Raw genomic sequence first — 25,752 nt, forward strand, 5'->3', positions numbered from 1 at the left:
TGAACTCTCAACTATTCGGCGAAATGAGATTTGTAGAAAATATACATTCTTATCGGACCGGTCATACATTTCGATATTCATCGTGCGTAGGAGATTAATATTTTCTTGATCTGAGAAGGTCTTTAAAAATTACAAAAAAGTACACCTGAACATTCCATAAACTCAATCAAGAAGGAATTTAACCCCTTCGCGTACGACGCTTCGAAGGGTCACACATCGAGAAATTTCACTACTCTACTGAGCGTCTTAGCACTTTGATATGCAAGCGCACTACGAGAGAGTCTCGAGAGTTGTACGTTGTACATTGTAAGTAAAGGGTTAATATCTGAGCATTTAATATCCAAATCATAAAATAGTTGCTAATCGTTTAACGACAAATTATCAGCATCCAACCCACTGCGACAAGGAGCGCTTTGGAGTATGTGTCACGCACACTATCTAGAAATGATTCGCGTTGACTTGTATTACGAATGGCGTCGCCCTAATATTCATGCATATAATAATGAATGTACGGAATGTAAGAGGCTGTATTAGTTTGATTTGATCTCCGGCATAGCTCTATTGATTTCACCACGGGGCTCTCTTCCTCGGTGATAATACCACTGATAAGTATATTAAATACATTCGCGTTCAAGCAAATGTTGCGTTCGCTTTGTGTAGCACAATAATCATACACTCATACATATTTCAGAGAAAAATTAAAAAAAAAGAACAAAAAATAAATAAAAACACATACACACGAAAGAATTACGTTACGATTCGGGTTGCGGTAAACAATTATTCTTCTCGACAACGACAAACAATCAGAAATGCACCGATGCATACAATTTTTCTATCCGAATCGGGATAAGCAAACACAAACTTAACACAAAAAACCGGAGAGAAACTTTATCTGACAATTGATATCACTTGATTTGAACTTGCTCTCGAACAGTGGGTAAAAGAGGAAAACAAAGCGTTTTCACTAACACATGCGCATACGCTGACTGTATTAATATAAAGCTCCGAAGCAGAAATTATAATATTCTGATGAAGCTCTCCTGGATTTCACTTTATTTGATAGTTATTTTCCGAATAATATCGCAATCCACTACTCTTCACATCATAAAATTCCAACGATATGATGATGATTTACAGACAAAATAATACACACTACACATTACATAAACGGAGCGTTCAAAGACACGTCTTAACGCGACGAATGCACGAGCCTCACTCTGAACGGAGATCGGCGTGGATTTGAGTTATTTTCTTGGGAGAAACTTTTTTTATGCGATCCCTATCCACCGCACAAAAAAAGTTTTTCTCAAAATGTGTACCGAACACGATTTTTTGAAACTGCTGGGAAAGTTTCGCACGATTTTTATGCGATTTTTTTTTGTGCGGTCCCTATCCCCCGCACAAAAAAGGTTTGCCTGTGATGCATTTCCATTCAAATATGATGATTCATTAGCCTGATTATTTTTTTTTATTATTTGTACAATTTGATGTAATATGATGATATTACTGGTGAAGGTAACAACCCCAGTAAGTGAACAACAACAATTTTAATAGTTTTTACGTGTGATGTTTTTATACTGTAAGGGTGTTTTTACCATGTTTCACAAACATTCAGCAATAAATATTTGTACAATACAAAACATAAAAATTAAACGCCAATTTGCGGTGGGTTCTATCAAGATTCAACTCAAATGCGGCATCGCTGATAACATACCGTCACCGATGGTATAATTTATCCCACTGATAGTTTTTATGTAGGTTACAGTGATTTCATCTCCCTCTCATGCTTTGGCGAGTGGCAAGAGATGTGGAACATCAGCAAAAAAAAAAAAAAGAAAAAGCGAAAAGGGTGCCTCTGCTCATCCATGGCCCTCATTGATACCGCTGTTGTGCTTGTTCATGTCTTCCGTATTTACGTAGGCTCACTTTCGTTTCCCCGAGGGATCGATTGGAATTATGTCGAGGATACACTTGGCCAAATGTGACCGACGGATTCACTTATGCGGATATATATGGAGAGGTTATCCTCACGTTTGGGAACGCACCGTCGAGGGATTCGGGTCGAGCGCTTTTGTGTGTTTGTAAATTAAATATAACTTATGATAATAAAACATAAATATGTAAACAGTCGAATTGATCGGAGGGACCCAGGGAGGGGTGGTAGCTATTTAGTATTGATTTATGGCCCGCTCAAACAATCGAATTCTGAAAATTGAATCTCTTACCTGTAGATTAACTTTCGTCGCACGCTGCGCTTGAAGAATCCCGAACATCCGTTGCAGGCGAGAATACCATAGTGCTTGCCGGAGCTGGTATCTCCACACACCACGCAAATCAGTCCCAGATTCTGCGACTTTCGTGAACTAACAGTGCCACTTTCACTGGCCGAAGTTAGATGCTGGGGTGGCCACGGCAGAAGTCGATTTTGTGGTGAGTAGCAGGATACCGGAGACCCGCGATGATCTGTGTAAGTGTAAATTATCAGTAATTATTATGTTTATCTTTCGATTTAAGCACAACTAATAACACACCTGCTTTTCCATTTTCGATCCTGCTGAGTGCCCCATGGCCTGAATCGTCAATTCCGAACCCTCGACCACTCTGAAGGCCACCTTCGTCTTTTTCCAATTTGTCATAGAACTCGGCAATGGATGTTTTATTGAAACCTTTCGGATGGAAACAAAAAAATATATCGACACTTTTTCGGTACAGTGTTCTAGGAATGCATAACATGCTTTATCACACCTAATTGCTCCGAGTACTTCGCTCTAGGATCATCGAATCAGCGCTCCAAATATGTTTATCGGATTGGCCCTTCCTCCGACACAACAAAAAGTGTATTTTAATAGCATTGCGAAAAGCCAAATTTGCATAAATCTTCATTCGATATTTACGTCACGTCCTGTCGTCCCCTTTAAATGGGCCGGCTTCAGACGAAGGATACACTTTGCCCGTGAAGTGGTATGGCATTGAGCGTTCTTGTCTACTCGTTTCTTTGTGCCATTGAAACATTTGATGAGAATTTAATCAACTATTGTCATTCAAATTTTCACATAAACAAACAATAAAAATACTTACACACAATGTGTTACTTCAGTTAATGACAAATTTCGGTTCATCCATCAGATGTTTGAATTTTCTCGAGTTCGAAAAAAAATTAACCAATCTGTTGACACAATTTCAAGACAATCAGCCAAAAGTGTGTAAATAACACATCATACTAAAACAACTAAAACAAAACGTCCATTATGTGGAAACACCTCGCCGGTAGCAAAGTGTGGCACCTCGTTGTTGACTTCTCCAACGTGCGCAAACAAATTTAATTTCTTACAGCACAACAAAAGACATTCCGATCAAATTGAAGCAACTTGTGCTCACCTATTTGCATTACCGGCTGGCTGGGTTTACATCTTTAAAAACAAACTGTTTGTCCGTGGAATAGAGGAGGAAGAAAAACATCCCTCACTGGAAGCTGGAAGAGTCTTGTGGGCCACCAATCGATCGAACGGATGAGTAAGTTTCAACCGCCCTTTGCAGACGGATGCGGTCGGCCTAGAGCGAGTTCAATCACTCCTGTCTGAGGGAGGCGTTTTCTTTTGATCCATCAGATACAAGTTTAACGCAGTGCGCACCTCGTTTTGTCCATGTGTATCAAAATGTACAGTTTATTATTGTACTACATGTTATTTCTTTATTTTTTGTTATTTATCCTATGACCATCCTTTGAGTATAATTAATTCAATGACATCTACGATCTTTTCTGGTACTATCAGATACTCATTTTCACGTCAGTGATCCGGATGACTGTATAACAGAAGTTTGCCCGCAACAATCATGGCCAAACACTGACACTGACACTGAACGGTATCATCAATGACACACTCAACACCTCTTTCAAACTCAGAGATCTTTTTTACCGTATAAAGCTCGATTCCTTTGGAATCCAGAATCATAATCATTTTTATACATCCATTCCATGCCAAACCGATATAGTGGTTCTCAGATTTTTGTGAAAAGTGGTAGTTTTGTTCCTTTTCGCAGAATATTAGACCCGTTTTTTTTTATTTTTTCAATAGGGTGCCCACTAAGGTGGCAGCGAAAATGGTCATGTCAAATTTCAAAAAACCGACCATTTTGTTTATTGGCCCCAAAAAAATTATCTGTGCAAAGTCTCAGCTCGATCGGACATGATTTAGGGTTTGATTTTTTGATCCTCGAAAATCATCCTCCCTCCTTGGATGTAAAGGAAATTTGGGAAATCGATTTTTTTTTTCGATGCCAAATGTCTTAAAAATGCATGCAACGCCGAGATCTGGTGTCATTTCGATAAAAAAAATTTTGGCCGAAAATCGACCTTCTGGGACTGAGTGGCCAAAAAATCAAAACATTGAGTACTTTGAGGCACCCACCCCTAAATCATGTCCGATTGAGCTGAAATTTTGCACAGGTCATTTTTTTGGGCCAATAAACAAAATGTACATGGTCGGTTCTTTAAATTCGATAATTATTTTTTCCATACCTTCATTCAGTGATGGTAAAAAATCACATTCAACGATCAATGAATAAGTATATCCCTCTAGTCGGATGTTTCTAAATCATCCCCAACAGGCGATGCTCTTTTATCCTTCATATGTACACAGAGAGAATACTTGGAACGGTGAGCTACCAAGATCTCAAAAAAGCAACATGAAAAAGGAATCCCCACTGTATACACTCTCGAAACATTACTTCTACTACTCAAGGTTTATCGTGAGTGCAAGCCACAAACGATTAATCCCATCCCATAGAGCGGATGATGAGTTCTTGATCGGAAAGTGTACAAGAGACGATCAACTGAAATCTTACGACACTCGTCGAGGGATTTTTAATTCTCTATTGCACTGACCGCAGTGAGTGGCGTGTCGATTTTATTTTGCTGTCGTCTCCCGCCCGATAAACAGCATACGGGTAATGGATGCAATTGATTAATTTTTTTACCAGCAGATTTGGGCGAATATCATCCCGCCAAAATCGTTTTTTAGATTCCAATAATTTTGAACATTCACATTTCTCTTCAAATATTTTTTCTAATAATAATTCAATTAGAGATTTCACGAAACACTTTTCGAATTCAATAGAATTTAAGATCCTTTTTTTATTTTGTTGATAAAACGGATCACATATTTGATTAATTCAATTCTGTGTGGTTACGTTTTTCGTTGCAAATAAATGTAATGAATTAGTATGGACATATGTTATTCATATATCGTGGACTTCCGTCATATGTGGCAGTAGATTTATTGGACGACCGATGTTTTTTTGTCATATCCCTTCAAACTTGTTGCATCTCTTGAGTGTACATACTGCTTTGTCCGCAGATTTGTTTGGTTGAATCTGGTTAATTTCAGGTATTCAATCTCCATATTGTCGAATAAATACTGTTGGAACAATCGGTATCGCAGAAAATGATTATCAACATCCTACCTAATCATCAAACGGTATGCGAAGAATTTAAGTGAACTGACGGCATTGGAATACATGCTTTGTGAGGACCACAAAATAATTATCAGAGCGGATAAACGTCCGACTGGAAGTGATGAACATCAATTTAATGTTCCCAAGATAAATTTATCCTTTGAAGGTCGTTAACCTTCCTAAGGATGATCAGATGGAATATATTCCAATGTCGTCTGGAATAACCGAACCAACACCTTATGATCGTGATGTTGTTTTTGCTATTGTTCTGAGTAGCAGTGCAATATGGTGAGCCAATATGGTGAGCCAGTCTCAGGATAAGAAAACATTTTAAAATAAAGCTTAATTTCTTTTTGAATGAATCAGTAGTAAAACAAAACGTAAAAAAATTTCTCAGCTTTGTGATAGCAGATAATCATAACCCATTTGAGTTGTATGAGTATTCCCCCCACAAACTGTGGATAGTCTATCTGCATACAAATTATGTAGTGTTCCACAATCCTAAAATTTTATGAGTAAATATTTACGTGCTTACACAAAAAAAAACACACATGTTGACATATTTGCGCTAATTTATGTGTTTGATCAATTGAAGGTAATTAGGTCTTCTCTGGCCACAAGTTTACTCGGGCCCGAAAGAAGTGTTCTGTATTTGGGCTGGCGGAAAAAAATATCTCGCAAGACCACGTGTGCGATATCGTAATAGCCTTGGCCAATAATGCATTTACATTAACTCATAAAATTAGTGATTTGAGGGGGATTATTGTTTGTAGTCTCTTGTAGATGAATTTAAACACCATCTGAGAAATCCTCTGTTGAACATTAAACATTAATGTCATCCTATCTGCTGTAGCGCATTTTTTTCCTCACACAGTGGGGGTTATTCTGAGAGTCAAGTCGGTATAAGTGACATTTTTCCCTTCGGAGTTATATGACAATTCTCACCCAATAAGAGTCGAGTGACTCGGAAGTATAATGAGAAATGAAAAGAGTTCATTGCACCTGGCATTTTTTTTAATTACGCCGATTCTCAGAATACAAACACGCGCGTAAATTGACTGTCACGTCGTAAAGCGACTCTCGGAATAGACCCCAGTTTCATCGAAGTAAACGCGCTCGGAGAGAATTGAACGCCCGGACGAGAGAGCGAGAATCGTAAAGCGTACGTCATAGAGATACTCATTCCCATGGAGCAAATTATTATTAGGAGTTGTAAACAAAACGAGGAAGGAGAGTAACTCAATTATTCCAACTAGTTTCAGTCTAGCAATGCTTTGGTCAACTCAGAGTTACCAAGAGAAAATCATTTGGTTATGATGGGAGAGGATTAATAATTAGTCGCAGTTTGCACACATTGCGATCTGTGCAGTTGGCGATTAATCGTAAATCGCATCATCCTCCCTTGTTTTCCATCCTTGCCTTCATTGCCTCTCAAGTCCTAGAAGGTTGATTTTCGGTCGAAAATTTTTTTTCATGTTAACATGTTAACTTTGAAAAAATTTGAACACTTTGAAGTTTATAGACGAAAAAAGACACCCCTCTGAAATTCGGATATGTTAAGTGAAAAAACCCCAGCTTTCAAGAAGATATATAAAAAGTTATGGAGCCTTTGTTCCCGAAACCTTTCGACTTTGTAAACTATGAAAACAATTACAACCAATAATTACGAAAACAAAATTATATTTTTTCCCCGAGTGCAATATTTTTCTAAACAAGAAGCTTAATAGCTTGAATTTGATATGTCGATCATCTGAATCGATCCAGTGGTTCAAAAGTTATGAATTGTTGTGGTGGAAAACAGGGGTAAAAATTGCTTTTTCAGACCATCGGTTAATTTTGAAAAATCATAACTCGAGAAAAAATAATTGAGCCTCTCTGATTTTTGGATATGTTATGTAAAAAAAACTCAGGTTTCAAGAAAAAAAACTAAAAATATATAGCGCCCTTGGTCCCGAGACCATTTAAACTAAAAATAACAAATGCAATCAATAATGACGAAATCAAAACATAAAATTTTTGCAAGTGTAACATTTTTCCAGCTAATTAGCTTTACTTTGATATGTCGACCATCTAAATGGGTTCAGTAGTTCACAAATTAGGAATTTTTGAAAAAGCCATTTTTGGAAAAAAAAAGGGAAAAAGTTGATTAATGTAAAAATAGAGAAATACGGGTCTAACGTCTTTCTTCTTCTTTCTTCTAGAATGGCACTAACTTTCCTAGAGAAACTTCGCCGTCTCAACGTAGTATTACTTGCGTCATTTTCATTAGTAATTAGTTGAGATTTATATGCCGAATAATACGCCTTGAATGCATTCTGAGTGGAAAGCTCCAGAATACGCGTGACCACAGTGCAAGTCGAAGGAATTATTTTTGACTGAAAATTCCCCGACCAGAACAGGAATCGAACCCGAGCCCCCGGTATGTTAGGTGTGACGCTAAACGCTCGGCCACGGGAGCACCATCGGTTTGGCATGGAATGGCTGTATATCAAGATGCAAATAATTTATTGAAAATGATTTTCAGAGAAAATATTGAAAACAATGTTCCGTTACAGTTTTGATGAATTTTCGAACTTTTCTTCGGATACTCTCCATCAAAGTTCGAGCTCTCTGTTGATCTACCTCAGCGGTCATTTCATTCCACGATTTCTTCATGTCTGCAGCATCCCAAGTCACTTTGGCACCCTACTTCAATTTCCTCTTGACAATTGCTCAATATTTTCCAATTGGGCGGAATTATAGGTAATAGGGAGGATTGAGGTCATTTTCAAAGTAATGGACCCCGTTGTCATTTTACCACGGAAGCACTTCTTGATTGTACAATTTGCTGTCAAAAGAGTAAAGAGTAAAACAATTTGCTGTATACTGTATAAGGTAAAGCATCGATATTCACACGCTTCTTCGAAAGGAGAACGTTTCAATGAATGATGAGGCCTACGTATCCCAGCACACTTCCAGATCTGGGATTTGATAACTCTATTCAGGGGAAGGATGCTTCCGATGACGTACGGTACATTGGAATCATAAACGGAAGTAATGTATTGTTTGTTTGTTTGTTTGTTCATTTATTTTATAAAGGGGTTTAAACTTAAACGTAAGTTCGCCTCATAAACAGAACACATTTCAGAAAGCAATCATTTGACTTGATGAGTTCTTCGTATTTAAAAACAGTCACAATCAACGGTGAGAATTACATGAATCAGAGTATCAAATGAAATAAAAAAAAGACGGGTGGGTAATGTCGGGGACATAACCGGAGTGACGTAGGACTATACAAAGGGGACAGCTTTTGTTAAATATATATTTCAAATATATTGTTTTATTTTCTTCTCCTACGTGAATACCTACCTATCTACCTGAAAAATGGATTAATTTACTGTTTACTCTTTATGAACATGTTGGTGGTTCTGAAAAGAACCTTTGGCGTTGTGTTTTTGCGTTTTTTATGAAGGCTCACCACCTAGCTCCGTACATGGAATACCTCTTTACATTGTCTTTGATCCCCATGTACGTCCATCACGACCATTTGTTTAAGAAAGCATTGAACTGTATTTCCTAAACTCTTTTTTGGAAGGTTTAATGGCCCTGAAAAGCGCCTTGTTTTATGGAATGGTTCCAATTTAGAAAACTTAGTACTCGTGATTTTGAAAAAAACCATTTCGAACGCCTTCGATGCCGCGCTCGGCCTAGCTACCCTTGCGGGAAACTCCAGACCAACACGGTTCGAGCGGGATTTTGCCTTTCCCTTCACTTTTCCTCCTTTGCCATGTCCAGACATGGCTGCTTGGGTTGGTTTGTTGATGTGTTGTGATGCGAACTGATGTGGTGTACGGTTTGAATGAGAATGATCGTTACGGAAGGAAGGAAGGTAGGTATTGTATTATAGAGACTTTAAACTTTTGCAGTTCATTCGTCTCTAGCCTTGAGAAAAGCCCTTTGAAAACTCTACTCTATTCTACTCCAGCGCTACCACCTCCGCCCTCTTGCCTTGAGAAAGGCACTCGATCCCTCGCCGTCCAGCCCGTCCAGCAACGATGTTGTCCAGTCGGTGTCCACACAAAGAATGATCGTTACGGCAGCGGAGCGGGAATTTTTAAGCTGACTGGCTGGCTCGAGAATTACGCATGTGTGAGACTGCGACCAATTTTTCGTTCATATTTTTTCTTTTTCCTCTCCAATCGTGCTATTTCGCTGCTGCTCTGGTTGCCCGTTTTGGTCGGTACGATTTGAGGAGCACAAAATGGACCAATCAAAAATGGGCACATAGTACATTTGGACAATGCTTGATATTTCACAATTATTCAATTATTTATCTCGAGAAAAATGAAATGTTATTCGTTATGATAGATGCGTAGATATATTTCCTATCAATTGATGCAAAAACCTTTGCGATCTATTGAGAAATGCTCGAGTTATAAGCGTTCCAAATCTTGCATTTTTTCCTACTTGTTCAGTGCCTAGATTTCCATTTCACCCCCTATATCTTCCGGTTAGACGTAGTCCTACGTCAAAAAAGGTTTTAGGTTAAACGATTTCATTGTGATCAAACATAGTAATAATATAGAAAATATACTAAAAGCATAAAAAAATTAGACAAGCAGCAGCCCTTCCTTCGTTAGTCTAGGGCATTGATGAAATTACAATAAAGCAGAAGATGGTGGATTAAGCTCCTTGAAACTCTCATACCGCCTGTTAGCTGGATCTATTCTTCGTTCAATCGCTCCCCATATATACTCGATTGGGGTTTGAACTGGTAAATAAGCAAGGCAGTCCAGAATACTAAGCCACTTTTATTTTTTTCTTGTTATTTTTGACTGCAACACCTACACTAGGGTGGCAGCGAAAATGGTCATGTCAAATTTCAAAAACCGACCATTTACATTTCGTTTATGATCTGATCAAATGATCTGTGCAAAGTGCCTCAAAACGCGCAAAGTTTTGATTTTTTCATCCAAAATCTTCCAAGGAGGGAGTAAAGGAAATTTAGAAAATAGAAATTTTTTCTTCAATGCCAAATGACTTAAAATGTGTAAAACGTCGAGTTCTGGTGTTATCTCGAAAACAAATTTTTGGTCGAAAATCAAAGTTTTGGGACTTAGCCTGAATGTCCAAAAAATTAAAACTTTGAGTGCTTTAAGGCACCCCTAAATCATGTTCGATTGAGCTGAAACTTTGCACAGATCATTTTTTTGGACCAATAAACAAAATGTACATGGTCGATTCTTTAGATTCGATAAATTTTTTTCCATACCTTCATTGCCATCAGGCTAAGTCCCAGAAGGTCGATTTTCGGGCAAAAATTTTTTTTCGAGATGACACCAGATCTCGACGTTTCATGCATTTTTAAGTCATTTGGCATCGAAAAAAATTTCGATTTCCCAAATTTCCTCCCCCCCTGGAAGATTTTCGAGGATCAAAAAATCAAAACTTTGAGCGTTTGGAGTCACCCCTAAATCATGTCCAATAAACGAAATGTACATAGTTGGTTTTTGAAATTCGATGAGGAATTTTATTCCATACATCCATTGCCACCCTAACCTACACACAGCAAGATAACAAAATTGAGCGTATGATATTCTAAAACTAGAAACATGAACGTTCAAAATGATTTATCTCGAAGATCACTCAAAAATTTAGATGTTACGAGGAATTCGTCTATTTTTTCCGTCGAGTGTACATATTAAAAACTCAAAAAATGTTCTCAAGAAGCTGCGATTAAAAGGACCTATTTCTATAAATTTAAAATAAGTTAGAGATATTTCGAAACGGAGGCTTTAAGGAAGTTTATTTTTATAAGAATCACGATTAAAAAAATAATACATTTAATCTCATAGAATGTAGCTTCAAAAAGATGATATTAAAAATTTGCTATAAAACCTGCGTATTGCATGAAAAGTGCGTATTTTTTTATTTTTTTCTAAATATGTCAAAACTAAATCAGAACTATCTCTAAAACAGAAAATGATTTGATGTCCGTGTATTTAACTCGAGAACGATTCAACGGATATGAACAATTAGTTTTCTGTTTGATGATTTTTTATCTACATCAGGTTCTAATGGTTTTAAAAAAGGTTTGATGTCTAAATGTCACCATTTGAAATCAGATCAATGGAACTTAATGATTATGTTTAGACTTGATTCAGGCATTTTTGTCTGTGTCAAATTTTTATGCAAAAATAGGCATGAAAATCCATTGCATGATAAAGCAGAATGTTGATAACTATTTACTTCCATACCATCAAACAACAATTTAGGGAGGAAACATGGTTGTTCAAAATAATTTAAATAAAAAAAAATCATTGTGGTCGGGACGAAGTTTACCGGGTCTGTTAGTTTCACTTGAAAAAACGTCTTCACTTCAAGTTCTTCAATCTCAGATTTAATAAAAATGGTCTGTCAAATTACTATGCACAAAAATTTGTAAAAAATTCTTTTGTACATTTTTCACAAAACCACATCGCTTAGTTGCTTATACAGAAAACGTATACAAAGTTTCATCCATCAAGTTTGTTTTTTTTTCGCGAGGAATAGTTTGAGTTATACAATAGTACGAGAAACAATTTTCGTTTATTATATGGAAAATAACATTCGTTTTGAAAAGTTTTTTCATAAAGGCTTCATCTTCGTGATGACTGAACACCAGTAGATGAAATATACTGTGAGGGTAGTAAAGAGAACACTCACACACATACATAAACGCCTTGCACACACATACCCACATGAGGAAAGAGACGAATCGTCAAGCATAAAAAAATTGAAAAAAAAACTATGGATGGCTTATACCTACGATATAAATTCAAGGTTGACGTAGGACTGCCGTTGACTTAGTAATCAATTGTATTTCTTCAATTAGCAATAGTCCCATCTCGGATGTTCCTCATTGGGTACGATATCGCCGCTGCGCAGAGCTATATTTTTTTTTTCTCTTTTATAGTGACTTTCAACACATTTCGGCTGGTTCGTCACTTTTTACTTCCATTTTTGGAAGAATGTTGGGAGTGAGAATTGAACTCGTGATCTCTGCGTGAGAGGTATGGTTGTTACCACTACGCTAGATCGCCTCCACTGCGCAGAGCTATCTTTTGTGTGTATTGATTAAATTATTGATTAAACTAGTGAATGAATGAAACTATTTACGAATTTAATTGCAAACAAATACCAATTTAAGTCAATTCATGCATTATGGTAGTGGTTATCGCAGGAAATAGTTATCAACATTTTGCCTTATCATCAAAAGGTATGCGTAGAAGTTCAGTGAGCTGGCGACATGAAGAGATATCTTCCAATACAGTCTTGAATAATCGAGCCAAAGCGTTGCATCTGTACCCGCTTTTGTAGACCGTGTTAGCAAAACGAATTCCGGAGTGTAAAAATGCAGTATTGCCTTGAATGTATCTGCAATGCCGATTCTCCCAACTTTTTGGTTTCGGAATCTGTATTGGGAAAATACATTCCAGTTTGCAAAAATACAAGCGAGTACAAAAGTACCCACAGCTTGCATCTATTTTGCAATGCCGATTTCTTCAGGCTCCATGGTTTGGAAATCTGTGTTAGGGAAACATTTCGATTTGCAGAAATGCAAGTGAGTACAAAATACTCACCGCTCGCTACTATTTTGCAATGCCAATTTCCCCAGGCCTCATGATTTTGAAGTCTGTGTTAGAAAAACATACCAATTAGCAGAAACGCAAGCGAGTACATAAGTACCCGCAGCTCGCATCTATTTTGTATCAGAGGCGAAAGAACTGAAAAGTTTAAAGCCTCTTTAATCCAACATCATCATCATCTATTTTGCAATGCCGATTTCCCCAGGCTTCATGATTTTGAAATCTGTGTTAGGGAAGAATTCCAATTTGCAAAAGGCAAACGAGTACAAAAGTACCCGCTGCTTTCATCTATTTTGCAATGCCGATTTCCTCAGGCTCCATGGTTTTGAAATCTATGTTAGGGAAACATTTCGATTTGCAGAAACGCAAGCGAGTATAGAAGTACCCGTTGCTCCCGATTTCCCTGGTTCAATATTTTAGAAGTTGTGTTAGGGAAACATCCATTCATTCCAGCGATCGTACCTCAATCGTTGCGCAATCATAACTGAGTGGATTTCCGAGCGGCACTCGCTGATATACCGATTGGTGTGATTTAAATAGCCTGTTTTGAAAGCAATTTTAGGGCTATTGAAACAAGATTTTGGATTAAAAAGTAACAAGCATATAATGCGTAGACATTTTATCTTTCAAATGAAGTGTTTATCATACCATTTTTTTCAGTTGTTCAGGAGCTATTAACGCTCAAAATCTCGTTCTCCGGCGTAACGCTTTCGTTTTCGAAACTTTGAACTTACATCCCAGTATAGAAATGAAAGACGTAGTCCTACGTCAAAAAAACAAAAATTTTATTATGGTTTTTTTTTTAAATGACAGACAGTAATATAAAGAAGGTTGACTAATTTGTAATAATGGAACACTTTATATTATTCACAGTTGTTTTTTCCTTCACCAGCAATATTTTTTTTCGGTTATTGTGTTGTGGGAAGACAAAGCCCTAAACTATTTTCCATTTCCATAAGCAAAGGTCAATTAAAATGTTTCATTAGTTGACGTTCGGAACTAACTGTGTTTCAGCAGCTCATAATACGAGGTTTCGATCAATAAGTTTCGAAATACGCGATCATCTGCTACAACAGACTTCGGCGTTATGTTGTTTGACGTTTCAGATTATATGCGTACTCAGAACTCTTGACCAACTGAGCAGAGCTGCCCAAAAATCAATGTTTTGCAAATTCTTGGGCCTTTTTTATCAATACTATGGATTCTTTTTTTACGCGAATTTATACTATTTTTTTTAAAGCGATTTTATTTTTTGTGCACACGCATCAGTCGCGTAAAAAAAGAATTCAGTGTATTCATTATAATTTCTAATACTAGATTATCATGTTATTCGTGGAGGGTTGAATCAATTTCGATATTTGCTTTTGTATCTCATAAAAATCATTAAATTGATTTATTACTTTCTGATCTATAAGGAAGTCCATGTCGATATCTATTTTAATTTGATTCAATATTTTGATCAGATTACCTTGATTTCTAACTATGCACATGACAGGTTTGGAATAAAATTAGTTCATCTGTTCATCATAATTCATATATTCTAAATTGATTCAAGTTTCAGCGTATAACATGATAGTCTAGGATCGGAAATTATAATGATTATTGATAGAGTAACCATGTTACAGTCACTATAAATCAATCTACGCGCATGGTAGTCTAGCCGCATAGGAATATCGAAAGAAAACTGAAAACATGTTAACTTTGAAAAACCATAACTCAAAAACAAAACACATCTCTGATTCTATGATATGTTATGTGAAAAAGGCTTAGCTTTCAAGAAAAAATATTTAAAATAATATAATAGAACTATAAAAAAATGGGTGTGTTATATCTATGATAAAAACGCAAGGTTGACGTGAGACTATCGTTCGCTTAGTAGCATTTGTTTGTACTGATTGAATTATTGATTGAATGAAACAATTTTCGAATTCAATTGAGTTCAATATATTTGCTTCATAAGTAAAGTGTTCGAACAGTTTTCTTTTATCATCAAATATTATCCTCCATTACACCTTAGTTCTATTTACATAACTCAAAAACAAAACACATCTCTGATTCTATGATATGTTATGTGAAAAAGCCTTAGCTTTCAAGAAAAAAATATTTAAAATAATATAATAGAACTATAAAAAACTTAAAAAAATCGGTGTGTTATATATATGGTATAAACGCAAGGTTGACGTGAGACTATCGTTCGTTTAGTAGCATTTGTTTGTACTGATTGAATTATTGATTGAATTAAACAATTTTCGAATTCAATTGAGTTCAATATATTAGACTGTCAAAAAAGTCCTGCGGTATTTCCGCGAGGTGTCGTTGTAAGCGCGTAGTTCTAGTTGTATTCATGGTATCGAGTCATGATATAGCTTGCTGGAAAGGTATTTTTGCGCGCTATAATATAGTCCTTGACTGTGTTTTGTTTGGTTAAGTCGTTCGTGAGTTATAGTGTCGCAAATATGGAGCAAAATAAAGAGAAAATCCGACATATTTTACAGTACTACTATGACAAAGGCAAAAATGCATCTCAAGCTGGCAATAAAATTTGTGCAGTTTATGGACCCGATACAGTTTCCATTTCCATCGCACAACGATGGTTTCAACGTTTTCGTTCTGGTGTAGAGGTCGTCGAAGATGCGCCACGCTCCGGAAGGCCTGTCGTCGAAAATTGCGACAAAATCGCTGAATTAGCCGAGAAAGACCGGCATAGTAGCAGCCGTAGCATCGGCCAAGAGCTGGGGATAAATCATCAAACCGTTATTAACCATTTGAAGAAGCTTGGATTCACAAAGAAGCTCGATGTATGGGTGCCACACACGTTGACGCAAAAAAAACATCTTTGACCTTATCGACGCATGTGAATCGCTGCTGAATCGCAACAAAATCGACCCGTTTCTGAAGCGGATGGTGACTGGCGATGAAAAGTGGGTCACTTACGACAACGTGAAGCGCAAACGGTCGTGGTCGAAGCCCGCTGAAGCGGCTCAGACGGTGGCCAAGCCCTCATTAACGGCCAGGAAGGTTCTGCTGTGTGTTTGGTGGGATTGTCAAGGAATAATCTATTATGAGCTGCTTCCCTATGGCCAAACGCTCAATTCGGACCTGTACTGCCAACAACTGGACCGCTTGAAGGTAGCACTCATGAAGAAGAAGCCATCTTTGATAAACAGAGGCCGCATTGTCTTCCATCAGGACAACGCCAGGCCACACACTTCTTTGGTGACGCGCCAGAAGCTCCGGGAGCTCGGATGGGAGGTTCTTTTGCATCCGCCGTATAGTCCGGACCTTGCACCAAGTGACTACCACCTGTTTTTGTCCATGGCGAACGAGCTAGGTAGTCAGAAGTTAGCCACAAAAGAGGCCTGTGAAAATTGGCTCTCCGAGTTTTTTGCCAATAAGGAAGCGAGCTTCTATAACAGGGGTATTATGAAGTTGGCATCTCGTTGGGAACAAGTCATCGAACAAAACGGCGCATATTTGACTTAAAGCAGATGATTGTAACTAATTTTATGAACAAATGAAAATTCAAAAAGAATACCGCAGGACTTTTCTGACAGCCTAATATTTGCTTCATAAGTAAAGTGTTCGAACAGTTTTCTTTTATCATCAAATATGATCCTCCTTTACACCTTAGTATATTTACAAGGATAAACCTAACACCCTGTATTTGTTAAAAACAAAAGCCAAATTACAAAAATATTTATACAGATATGTGATCACCCAAAGGATGCGCTTACAAGTTATTAGGGCACCAATCGCGATTCCCATATTTGGTGTTTAAGTCTGGCCCTAGCACGCTTACGAGAAAATTACAAATATTATTGCGATGCATATAATTCTCAATCATTGTTTTTATCCGGCTGATGCCTTATCGAGCTCCAGAATCAAGAAGTCCAAAATGTTAATTTAACAAGAAACATTCTTTGGCAAGGGGAATAATAGAGAGAACATCATGAAATCATGTATCATGAAAAATCGATTCCGTTGCATTCTTGGTGCTCGTCAGCTTCACTATTCGCCTAGGAAAGCGGCAGAAATAGTTTGTTTGCTGTTTACTGTGCCTTACATAAAATGCAAACGACAAACGATACTTCAATTGAATGAATGAATCTGGAGTCACCGATAAAATGAATATGCTTAATATTCTTATCATTCATTGCTATCATAAAACTACAAAACCAATGATCTACAGTTGTGTTTTATTTAATCTATAACACCTATAACATTTAATCTAAAACAATTTATTAACCATTTTAGAATTCAATTGAGTTCAACATATTTGCTCTGTAAATAGAGAATTTTAACAGTTGCCATGTAAAAATAATTCATACATTGTAATAGATTAGGTTTTTCGTTACAAGTAAGTTTGATGACCATCCATTTACGTTCGATATTATGCCTAGGACTACCAAAATATGTGTACGGAAGAATTGTCATACGATCATTGTATTTTACATTTCTTTCTGAAATTACTACATATCTTTGTGTACGTAGTTCTCGAACCGCGAATTTGCTTGATTTGATGAACTTTAGGCACTCAGTTTTCCTATTTTGACATGCACGTTCAACGCATATTGTTGAATCAACAGTCTCGAATAATCGAGCTAAAGCGATATGTTCGTATCCGCTTTTGTAGTCCTTGTTAGGGCAACACATTCCGAATTGCAAAAAAAGCGGGTACAAGTGTACCTCCAAGAAAACATTTCAGAAAGAAAGTGTACCTCCGGTTTGCATGAATCAACAACATCAATTTCAACTTTTTATGCTATAGGGACTTTAAACTTGCAAGTTCATTCGCCCCTAGTATCTGAGATGACGGCTTTTCCAGGCACCTCAGTTCAGAAGTACTTGTTAGAGAAACATTCCGGTCTGCACAAAAAGCGAATAAAAAGCACTCTCAGCTTGCATATATTTGCAAAGCGGATTCCCCCAGGCACCTTTTTTTTGAAATCCATTTTGAGGAAACACATATCGGTTGGAACAAAACTACCCCCGACTTGATTGTGTTTGCAAAGCGGATTCCCCCAGACACATTGATTTTGAAGACTGTGTTGGGGAAAACGTAAATCGGGCCAACCAAAACGTGTTAGTTAGGGTGTTTAGATAACGCTTGACATTTAACAGTTATTAAATGGTTTATCTCATGAAAAATAGCATTTTATTCATTGTGATAGATGCATAGAAATATTTCCCATCAATTGATGCAAACATCTTTCCGATTTATTAAGAATTGTTTAAGTTATAAGCATACGAAATCTTTCATTTTTCCTGTTTAGGTTTTCACTTCACCCCTCATATATTCCGGTTAGACGTAGTCCCACGTCAACAAATACAATGAATAATTATGAGAACAAAATCCAATGATTTTGCAAGTATAATATTTTGCTGAATCGGAAATCTTTCGCGATAAGAAACAGAACTACAAATTTTCACGAAAATCTGAGAACCATTGTATCGGTTTGGCATGGAATGGCTGTTTGTAAACCACAGATTTCGGGGCTACCGGTGTCAAGTTTTAGCACTTTTGATTGAAATTCAATACAAAGAATATTAAAAAAACATTACTTTTAAACATAAATTCACAAAACTTGTCGATATTCGACATTTTTTACCATCATAATAATTTTTAGCTCTTATAAAAATACATAAAAATCGCAAATTTTCTCCGACATAATCAACGCATTCACATTCAAATTTGTTGGACAAAGACAAACAGGTTCATTCATTTATTTTAGCGTTAACCGATTGACATGCGACGCAGAGCTGTGAAATTGTTAACCCTTTTAATCACTTTTTCAGCCCTCCAAAAAGTCTAATTTGAGCCATTTTGCCAATCCTGTATTTAGACGATGTTTTGTTTCCTGCAAGATGATTTGGAAAAATAATCTTATCTAAGAACAAAAATTATGTAAATGTCAATATTTATTGTATTCATCGTGAAAGTTGTAACAAACTATTGCACAAAACGTTTCACTTGTTCCAATTTTTTTTATGATTGCCATCTTAATTGACCCAGAAACGAAATTCTATGAACATATCTCAACGGTCGCGATTAAAATGCACGCTCTACTAGGATTCATCCGACGCAACACTATCGTTTTCGATGATGTATATGCTTTGAGAGCTCTATTGTTCAAAATATCCTAAAATAGGCGATTCAGGTTTGGGCATCATTTTACAGAGATAGCTCGCATAGAATATGACAAAAAAAATATTCAGATTAGTCTTGACAAGAGTATATATATTGTTTAAATTGCTAATCATCGAATCTAAACGGCAACGCTAGATTAACGGACAATTGGTGTATCCAAAACAACTTGTAATTTTCTAAATATTTGTAATACATGATAAGAAAAAACTGGAAGTTTGAATGAGTTCTCGCCGTTCTTCACTATCGAACAAATGTAAAAGAATAGCATTTGCACGGATTCACTGTACTATTCAATTCAAAAACATACAGGTGAAGCACCCAGAATTATCGTGAGCACTTCTGATCAGTGTTGCCAAGTACAAATTTATCTGGAAGGGTACAGTTTTTTTTCGATTTTTGGGTATAATTTCTGTACGGTACATATTATACATTTTTAAAAAGGTAGTTCAAATTTTTCAGCAACTGATTCTTTGCAGCCTATGTTAGGCATATTAGGTATGTAGGAGCATCATCAAACAAATGGTTAATTTGAGGCTTTTGAAGAGAAATTAATAATTGTTCATGTTAATCAAACAGATTTTTCTATGCAACAAATATTTGATTGGTACAGATTTCGGTACAGATTTTTGAAAGAAAAACTACAGCTGAAAATCGATTTTAACTCTCCAAATACCGATAAAAATGTGGCAACACTGCTTCTGACACCCGTGCAATAACATTCAGTGATTAGTTTTGATAACACAAGTATCATTTTGATGTTGTAGATAATAGAACATTTTTATGGCAAGAAGTCAAATGCTACCAGAAGAAATAGAGGGAAATAAAGAAGAGTAGCTGGCATTTAAAAATATGGTTGTGCCATGTTTACTATTATTTATTTATATGTTCATTTTTTAATGAACCATTAATTTTTACAACAACAAAGATATAGAACTCATTCACGGTCTCAATATTTTATTTCACAACGGAAGGAGACATTAAGTTCCCCTTGTATTCATGCTATTTAAAAAAAATCAATATTCACTAATCAGGAATCCAGAATTCGGAAATATGGATACATTTCACAGTTGAATAAAATTTCATCTCATCAAATGGGTTCAATGGGATCAATCTCAGTTCATTTGTAGCTAACACTCAAAACTCACTCAAAACAACCCATACCTGTTTTGTTATCCTGCAAAACCGTCGAGCCTTCCATGTTACGGAACGAAAACATTCACCCAACTGTCTATCCTAGAACGAGCTAACACTTATTTTTTCTCACAACGTTTTCCACGGACACCAACGAAATTATCCCATTTGATCTCTGACGATGCACTCGCGCTCAGCAACGGCACGGATCTTTTTCCGCTCGTTTGTTCCGATAGGCACACGTCACGCGTTAATCCTTTTCAATTGCACACATTAATTGCTGTGCTCGCGGTGAGATGAATCAGGTTCACTACTGTCAAAATGCAGCTAGACTTCCGAATCGGGTAACGCCAAAAGAAAAATTTGATGATATGCATTCACGATGCTCACTTGTGTCGAACGGTACACTGAAAAATCCAATTAACATCCACTTGTCGGACCGACTTCCGTACTGTAGTCCTAATCAAACGTTGGTTGGACAGTGCCCAAAGACCACCACAATACCGGACGATGCAGTTGAGATTTTTTCGGCGGATATCTCAGGAAAGGATTGCACTTTTTCTACACTCATGCAGTTGAGCGACAATGAACGCATGAAATCACCTTTTTTTGCCAACTTTCAACGCAACAGCAGGTAAGGTTACCGATGGAGCTCCAACAGTTGCATACAGTGCAGAGCTTTAGAGGAATTCCGTATGTACGCTTCCCGATCCGTTCAGCGACTAAAAATCACTCCGTTAATTTGATAACAACAACCAAGTTCCGCTGCGAGGATGACATGAACCCTCCAAGCCTGCTACTGCCGCTGCTGCTGCTATCGCTATATCACCATCATCATCTCCCGGAGATCAGAGCACGCGGAAAATGCATGCAATAGAGAATTTATGATTCGTCCTACTTGATGTCGAAATTCCACATTTTTTACTTTTGCCATAAGCCACAGCAAAAGCATCAGCTAACTCCTCCTCTCTGTCGACGGCTGTATCACTCCGTCTCATCTCGTCCGGCTGCTGTCTCGTTCTACCGCGGTGTGTAACGACAGCAAGGAAGCACCAGTGCAAACTTCGATACTCTCCCCCGTCTGTTATATACCAAATGGCATTATAATTCCACCATGTCGTATTTTTGCCCTGTTCACGACGACATACACCACACACAGCCAAGTCAAGCCATAACACATATCTGATGTGATGCTGCGGGGAGGGCAGACAAAAGTCGACGAGAGAGAAAGATGAAATCTGGTGCCACCACTTGACGTTTCGCCGACCCGTGCACACACTTCCTCCCATCTGTCGCGGAAAACCAGCCACAGCATCCACAACCAGCTGGCCAGTTGTGAATGGGAAGCAGAGCGTAATGCAGAGTGTGCCGTACGGATGAAGGAGCTGTTTCGAAGGGTTAGTGAGCGCTAATACTACTGCTAGGATGCCCTCCGCACACTGGATTAGAATTGCTTGAAATTCATACTGCATACTGTTTGGTCATGTAAAAAAACCGCGATTTTTGTGAAATTTTCCAATGATTTTTTTATTGAGATTAAATTTTATCAAGTACACCGATGGGCGCAAAAAACACCCCATTTAAAATTAAAGTGTTCCAATTTTAAAAGTTTTTTCAAACTTTTCGGTAGTCCAGTCAATAATACGTAAAAGTAGGTAATTAGTAAACCATTTTTCTATTTCAATATCGTTGATTTTCTTTTTAGAAAAAAAATGACTTTTGTTCCTAACTGGCACTTTCAGGGTATGACATAAAAATTCCACTCCATGGTTTAATTTAAAAAAATAATCAAAACGAATAAAAACAAAAAAATAATAGCCAAGAGACCCTTTTGGCCTCGATATGCAACTGACAACGCTTGGCATACACTTCTCGACAGAGATGCCAACCTTCCTCCTTCTTCAGGATTTCTCAGACCTTTTTGGACGTTCCCTGACATCCCAACAAACATTTTCTCCAGATTTCACTGATATAATTCTGATTTTTCCTGATTTTTTTTTTTTACTTTTTGCTTCATCGCAATAAAAATTGTCCGTAATAAATAAACTGGGATCCCTGTCAGGTCATTACTGGATACAGTTTTTTGTCAATACTTTTCACAATTCTGGAAAAAATGTATTTTGACGTAGGACTACGTCTAACCGGAAGATATAGGGGGTGAAATGGAAATCTAGGCACTGAACAAGTAGGAAAAAATGCAAGATTTGGAACGCTTACAACTAGAGCATTTCTCAATAGATCGCAAAGGTTTTTGCATCAATTGATAGGAAATATATCTACGCATCTATCATAACGAATAACATTTCATTTTTCTTGAGATAAATAATTGAATAATTGTGAAATATCAAGCATTGTCAAAATGCACTATGTGCCCATTTTTGATTGGTCCATTTTGTGCTCCTCAAATCGTACCGACCAAAACGGGCAACCAGAGCAGCAGCGAAATAGAATGAACCACGTTTGGAAAGGAAAAAGAAAAAAATGAACGAAACATTGGTCGCAGTCTCACACATGCGTAATTCTCGAGCCAGCCAGTCAGCTTAAAAATCCCCGCTCCGCTGCCGTAACGATCATTCTCATTCAAACCGTACACCACATCGGTTCGCATCACAACACATCAACAAACCAACCCAAGCAGCCATGTCTGGACATGGTAAAGGAGGAAAAGTGAAGTGAAAGGCAAAATCCCGCTCGAACCGTGTTGATCTGGAGTTCCCCGCAAGGGTAGCTAGGCCGAGCGCGTTAGTACCAGTGCACCAGTCCACCTAGCCGGCGTTATATAGTTTCGGCCGCTGGAGTGATCGAGTTAGCTGGCAAAGCTGCTCGCGACGATAAGAAAACCTGCATTCGGAACAGAACACATTCGGTTCGGTGGACATCAAGACAACAGGCAGTTGCAGCGAGTGGCGAGTGGCAAACGCAATCGCAAAACGGCATCAGGTAGCAGAAGAAAAAAGTTTGTTCTTTATACAAACTGCTTTGGTGGCAAATCCAGAACAAGGCGGCATCGAGGGCGTTCGAAATGGTTTTTTTTCAAAACCACGAGTACAAAGTTTTCTAAATTGGAACCATTCCATAAAACAAGGCGCTTTTCAGGGCCATTAAACCTTCCAAAAAAGAATTTAGGAAATACAGTTCAATGCTTTCTAAAACAATATCCAAAATAATAATAAAACACAAATTGATTTTTTCATAATTTGTTTGCCAAGTTATGATGAGTATGTGAATTTGACAGAATTGCTTCTAGATTGAAAGTACAGTAATTTACACTTATCTCGACATTTAGCTAATTGGACGGACTTGTAATTCGACATATTTAGTTGGACATTTTTGTAAACATAGAGTTCGGGGTCCAAATTATGACCCCACATTGAAGGTCGACACTGTACCACTGTCATCGCAAATGTTCAATTACAGGTTAAAATTACCTCCAATCCGATACTGAGTGGTGGTAATGTGACGTGCCATTGAATGTAATTTACTGTAAAATATGTCACAAGCTGGATGGGAAGAAATTTTCCAACTGTGAAAGCTGTGGCGAGTGGCAAATGCAATCGCTAAACAGAAAGGTTTAGCCGAACAAGATGGGGATATCGAGTGATAACAAAACAATAAACTCTTTAGATTGAAGATAATTTTGTGATCCTGAAAAGGACCCTTTTTAGCCTGCATGTGAATCCAACGAGCGAACAAATCGTAATGAATGTATTTTTTTGCCATCGCTCCCTTTTAACGCTCATTCATTCGTCTCGTTGGACTCGCCCCTTTGGCTGAATATGCCAATTTGTCTCTATCCTGTGAGTGTGTACTGCTAGAGTATAATACACGCGGACCCCAAAAAAATATTTTATTTTCTTTCAAACCGTAAACCCGTGTGGTTGTACGGCATCGGCATCGTGGACGTAACAAAGGAGGACAAGTTAAGGGAAAGGCAAAGTCTCACTCGAACCGTGCAGGTCTCCAGTTCCCTGTTGGTCGCATTTACTGATTGCTCCGCAAGGGTAACAAGGCCGAACGGATTGGTGCCGGAGTACCAGTATACCTAACAGCGATTATAGAGTTTCGGCCGTCGAAGTGCTCGAGTTGGCTTGCAAAGCTGCTCACGACGATCAGAAAACCCGCATCAAGAACAGAGCAGCTTCGGTTCGGTTTTTGCATCAATTGGTAGGAAATATATCTACGCATCTATCATAATGAATAACATTTCATTTTTCTTGAGATAAATAATTGAATAATTGTGAAATATCAAGCATTGTCAAAATGCACTATGTGCCCATTTTTGATTGGTCCATTTTGTGCTCCTCAAATCGTACCGACCAAAACGGGCAACCAGAGCAGCAGCGAAATAGAATGTCGGAGACGAATGAATCGTTAGATTTAAAGCCTCCGTAAACAAAGAAAAAGAAGAAGAAGAAATAGAATGAAGCACGATTGGAAAGAAAAAAAAATGAGGGAAACATTGGTCGCAGTCTCACACATGCGTAATTCTCGAGCCAGCCAGTCAGCTTAAAAATCCCCGCTCCGCTGCCGTAACGATCATTCTCATCCAAACCGTACACTACATCGGTTCGCATCACAACACATCAACAAACCAACCCAAGCAGCCATGCCTGGACATGGTAAAGGAGGAAAAGTGAAGGGAAAGGCAAAATCCCGCTCGAACCGTGTTGATCTGGAGTTCCCCGCAAGGGTAGCTAGGCCGAGCGCGTTAGTACCAGTGCACCAGTCCATCTAGCCGGCGTTATATAGTTTCGGCCGCCGGAGTGATCGAGTTAGCTGGCAAAGCTGCTCGCGACGATAAGAAAACCTGCATTCGGAACAGAACACATTCGGTTCGGTGGACATCAAGACAACAGGCAGTTGCAGCGAGTGGCGAGTGGCAAACGCAATCGCAAAACGGCATCAGGTAGCAGAAGAAAAAAGTTTGTTCTTTATACAAACTGCTTTGGTGGCAAATCCAGAACAAGGCGGCATCGAGGGCGTTCGAAATGGTTTTTTTCAAAACCACGAGTACAAAGTTTTCTAAATTGGAACCATTCCATAAAACAAGGCGCTTTTCAGGGTCATTAAACCTTCCAAAAAAGAGTTTAGGAAATAAAGTTCAATTATCCAAAATTATAATAAAACACAAATTGATGTTTTCATAATTTGTTTGCCAGGATCTGATGAGTATGTGAATTTGGCAGTTGTTCTGAGCTTATTGATAGTTGGGGACTTTCCTGATTATTCAATTTTCACCAATTCTTAAATTGTTTCCAGATTGAAAGTACAGTAATCTACAATTAGTTCGACAGTTAGCTAATTGGACGGACATGTAATGCGACTTATTTAGTTGGACATTTTTGTAAACATAGAGTTCGGGGTCCAAATTATGACCCCACATTGAAAGTCGACACTGTACCACTGTCATCG

The 25,752-nt window shown here is 37.8% G+C and overlaps 1 protein-coding gene and 1 non-coding gene across 3 annotated transcripts in view; both read right to left on the reverse strand.

The window, feature by feature from the left end:
* LOC129777069 (photoreceptor-specific nuclear receptor) overlaps window positions 1–21,147 on the reverse strand; it is a 92,121-nt gene extending 70,974 nt beyond the window's left edge. For both annotated transcript variants that reach the window (XM_055783132.1, XM_055783131.1), the window contains exons 1-3: window positions 20,371–21,147; window positions 2,532–2,666; window positions 2,226–2,463 (exon numbers count right to left, since the gene is read on the reverse strand). In XM_055783132.1, the coding sequence (XP_055639107.1) occupies window positions 2,226–2,463; window positions 2,532–2,666; window positions 20,371–20,425 (428 nt within the window). In that variant the 5' untranslated portion in view covers window positions 20,426–21,147. The remainder of the gene's footprint in view (window positions 1–2,225; window positions 2,464–2,531; window positions 2,667–20,370) is intronic.
* LOC129781026 (U4 spliceosomal RNA) lies at window positions 12,228–12,364 on the reverse strand. The gene has a single exon (XR_008744061.1). It is a non-coding gene; the product is annotated as a U4 spliceosomal RNA (small nuclear RNA).
* Window positions 21,148–25,752: the final 4,605 nt, after the last annotated feature.

The sequence above is a fragment of the Toxorhynchites rutilus genome, chromosome 3 (assembly GCF_029784135.1).
Source record: "Toxorhynchites rutilus septentrionalis strain SRP chromosome 3, ASM2978413v1, whole genome shotgun sequence".
Taxonomy (NCBI): Eukaryota; Metazoa; Arthropoda; class Insecta; order Diptera; family Culicidae; genus Toxorhynchites; species Toxorhynchites rutilus.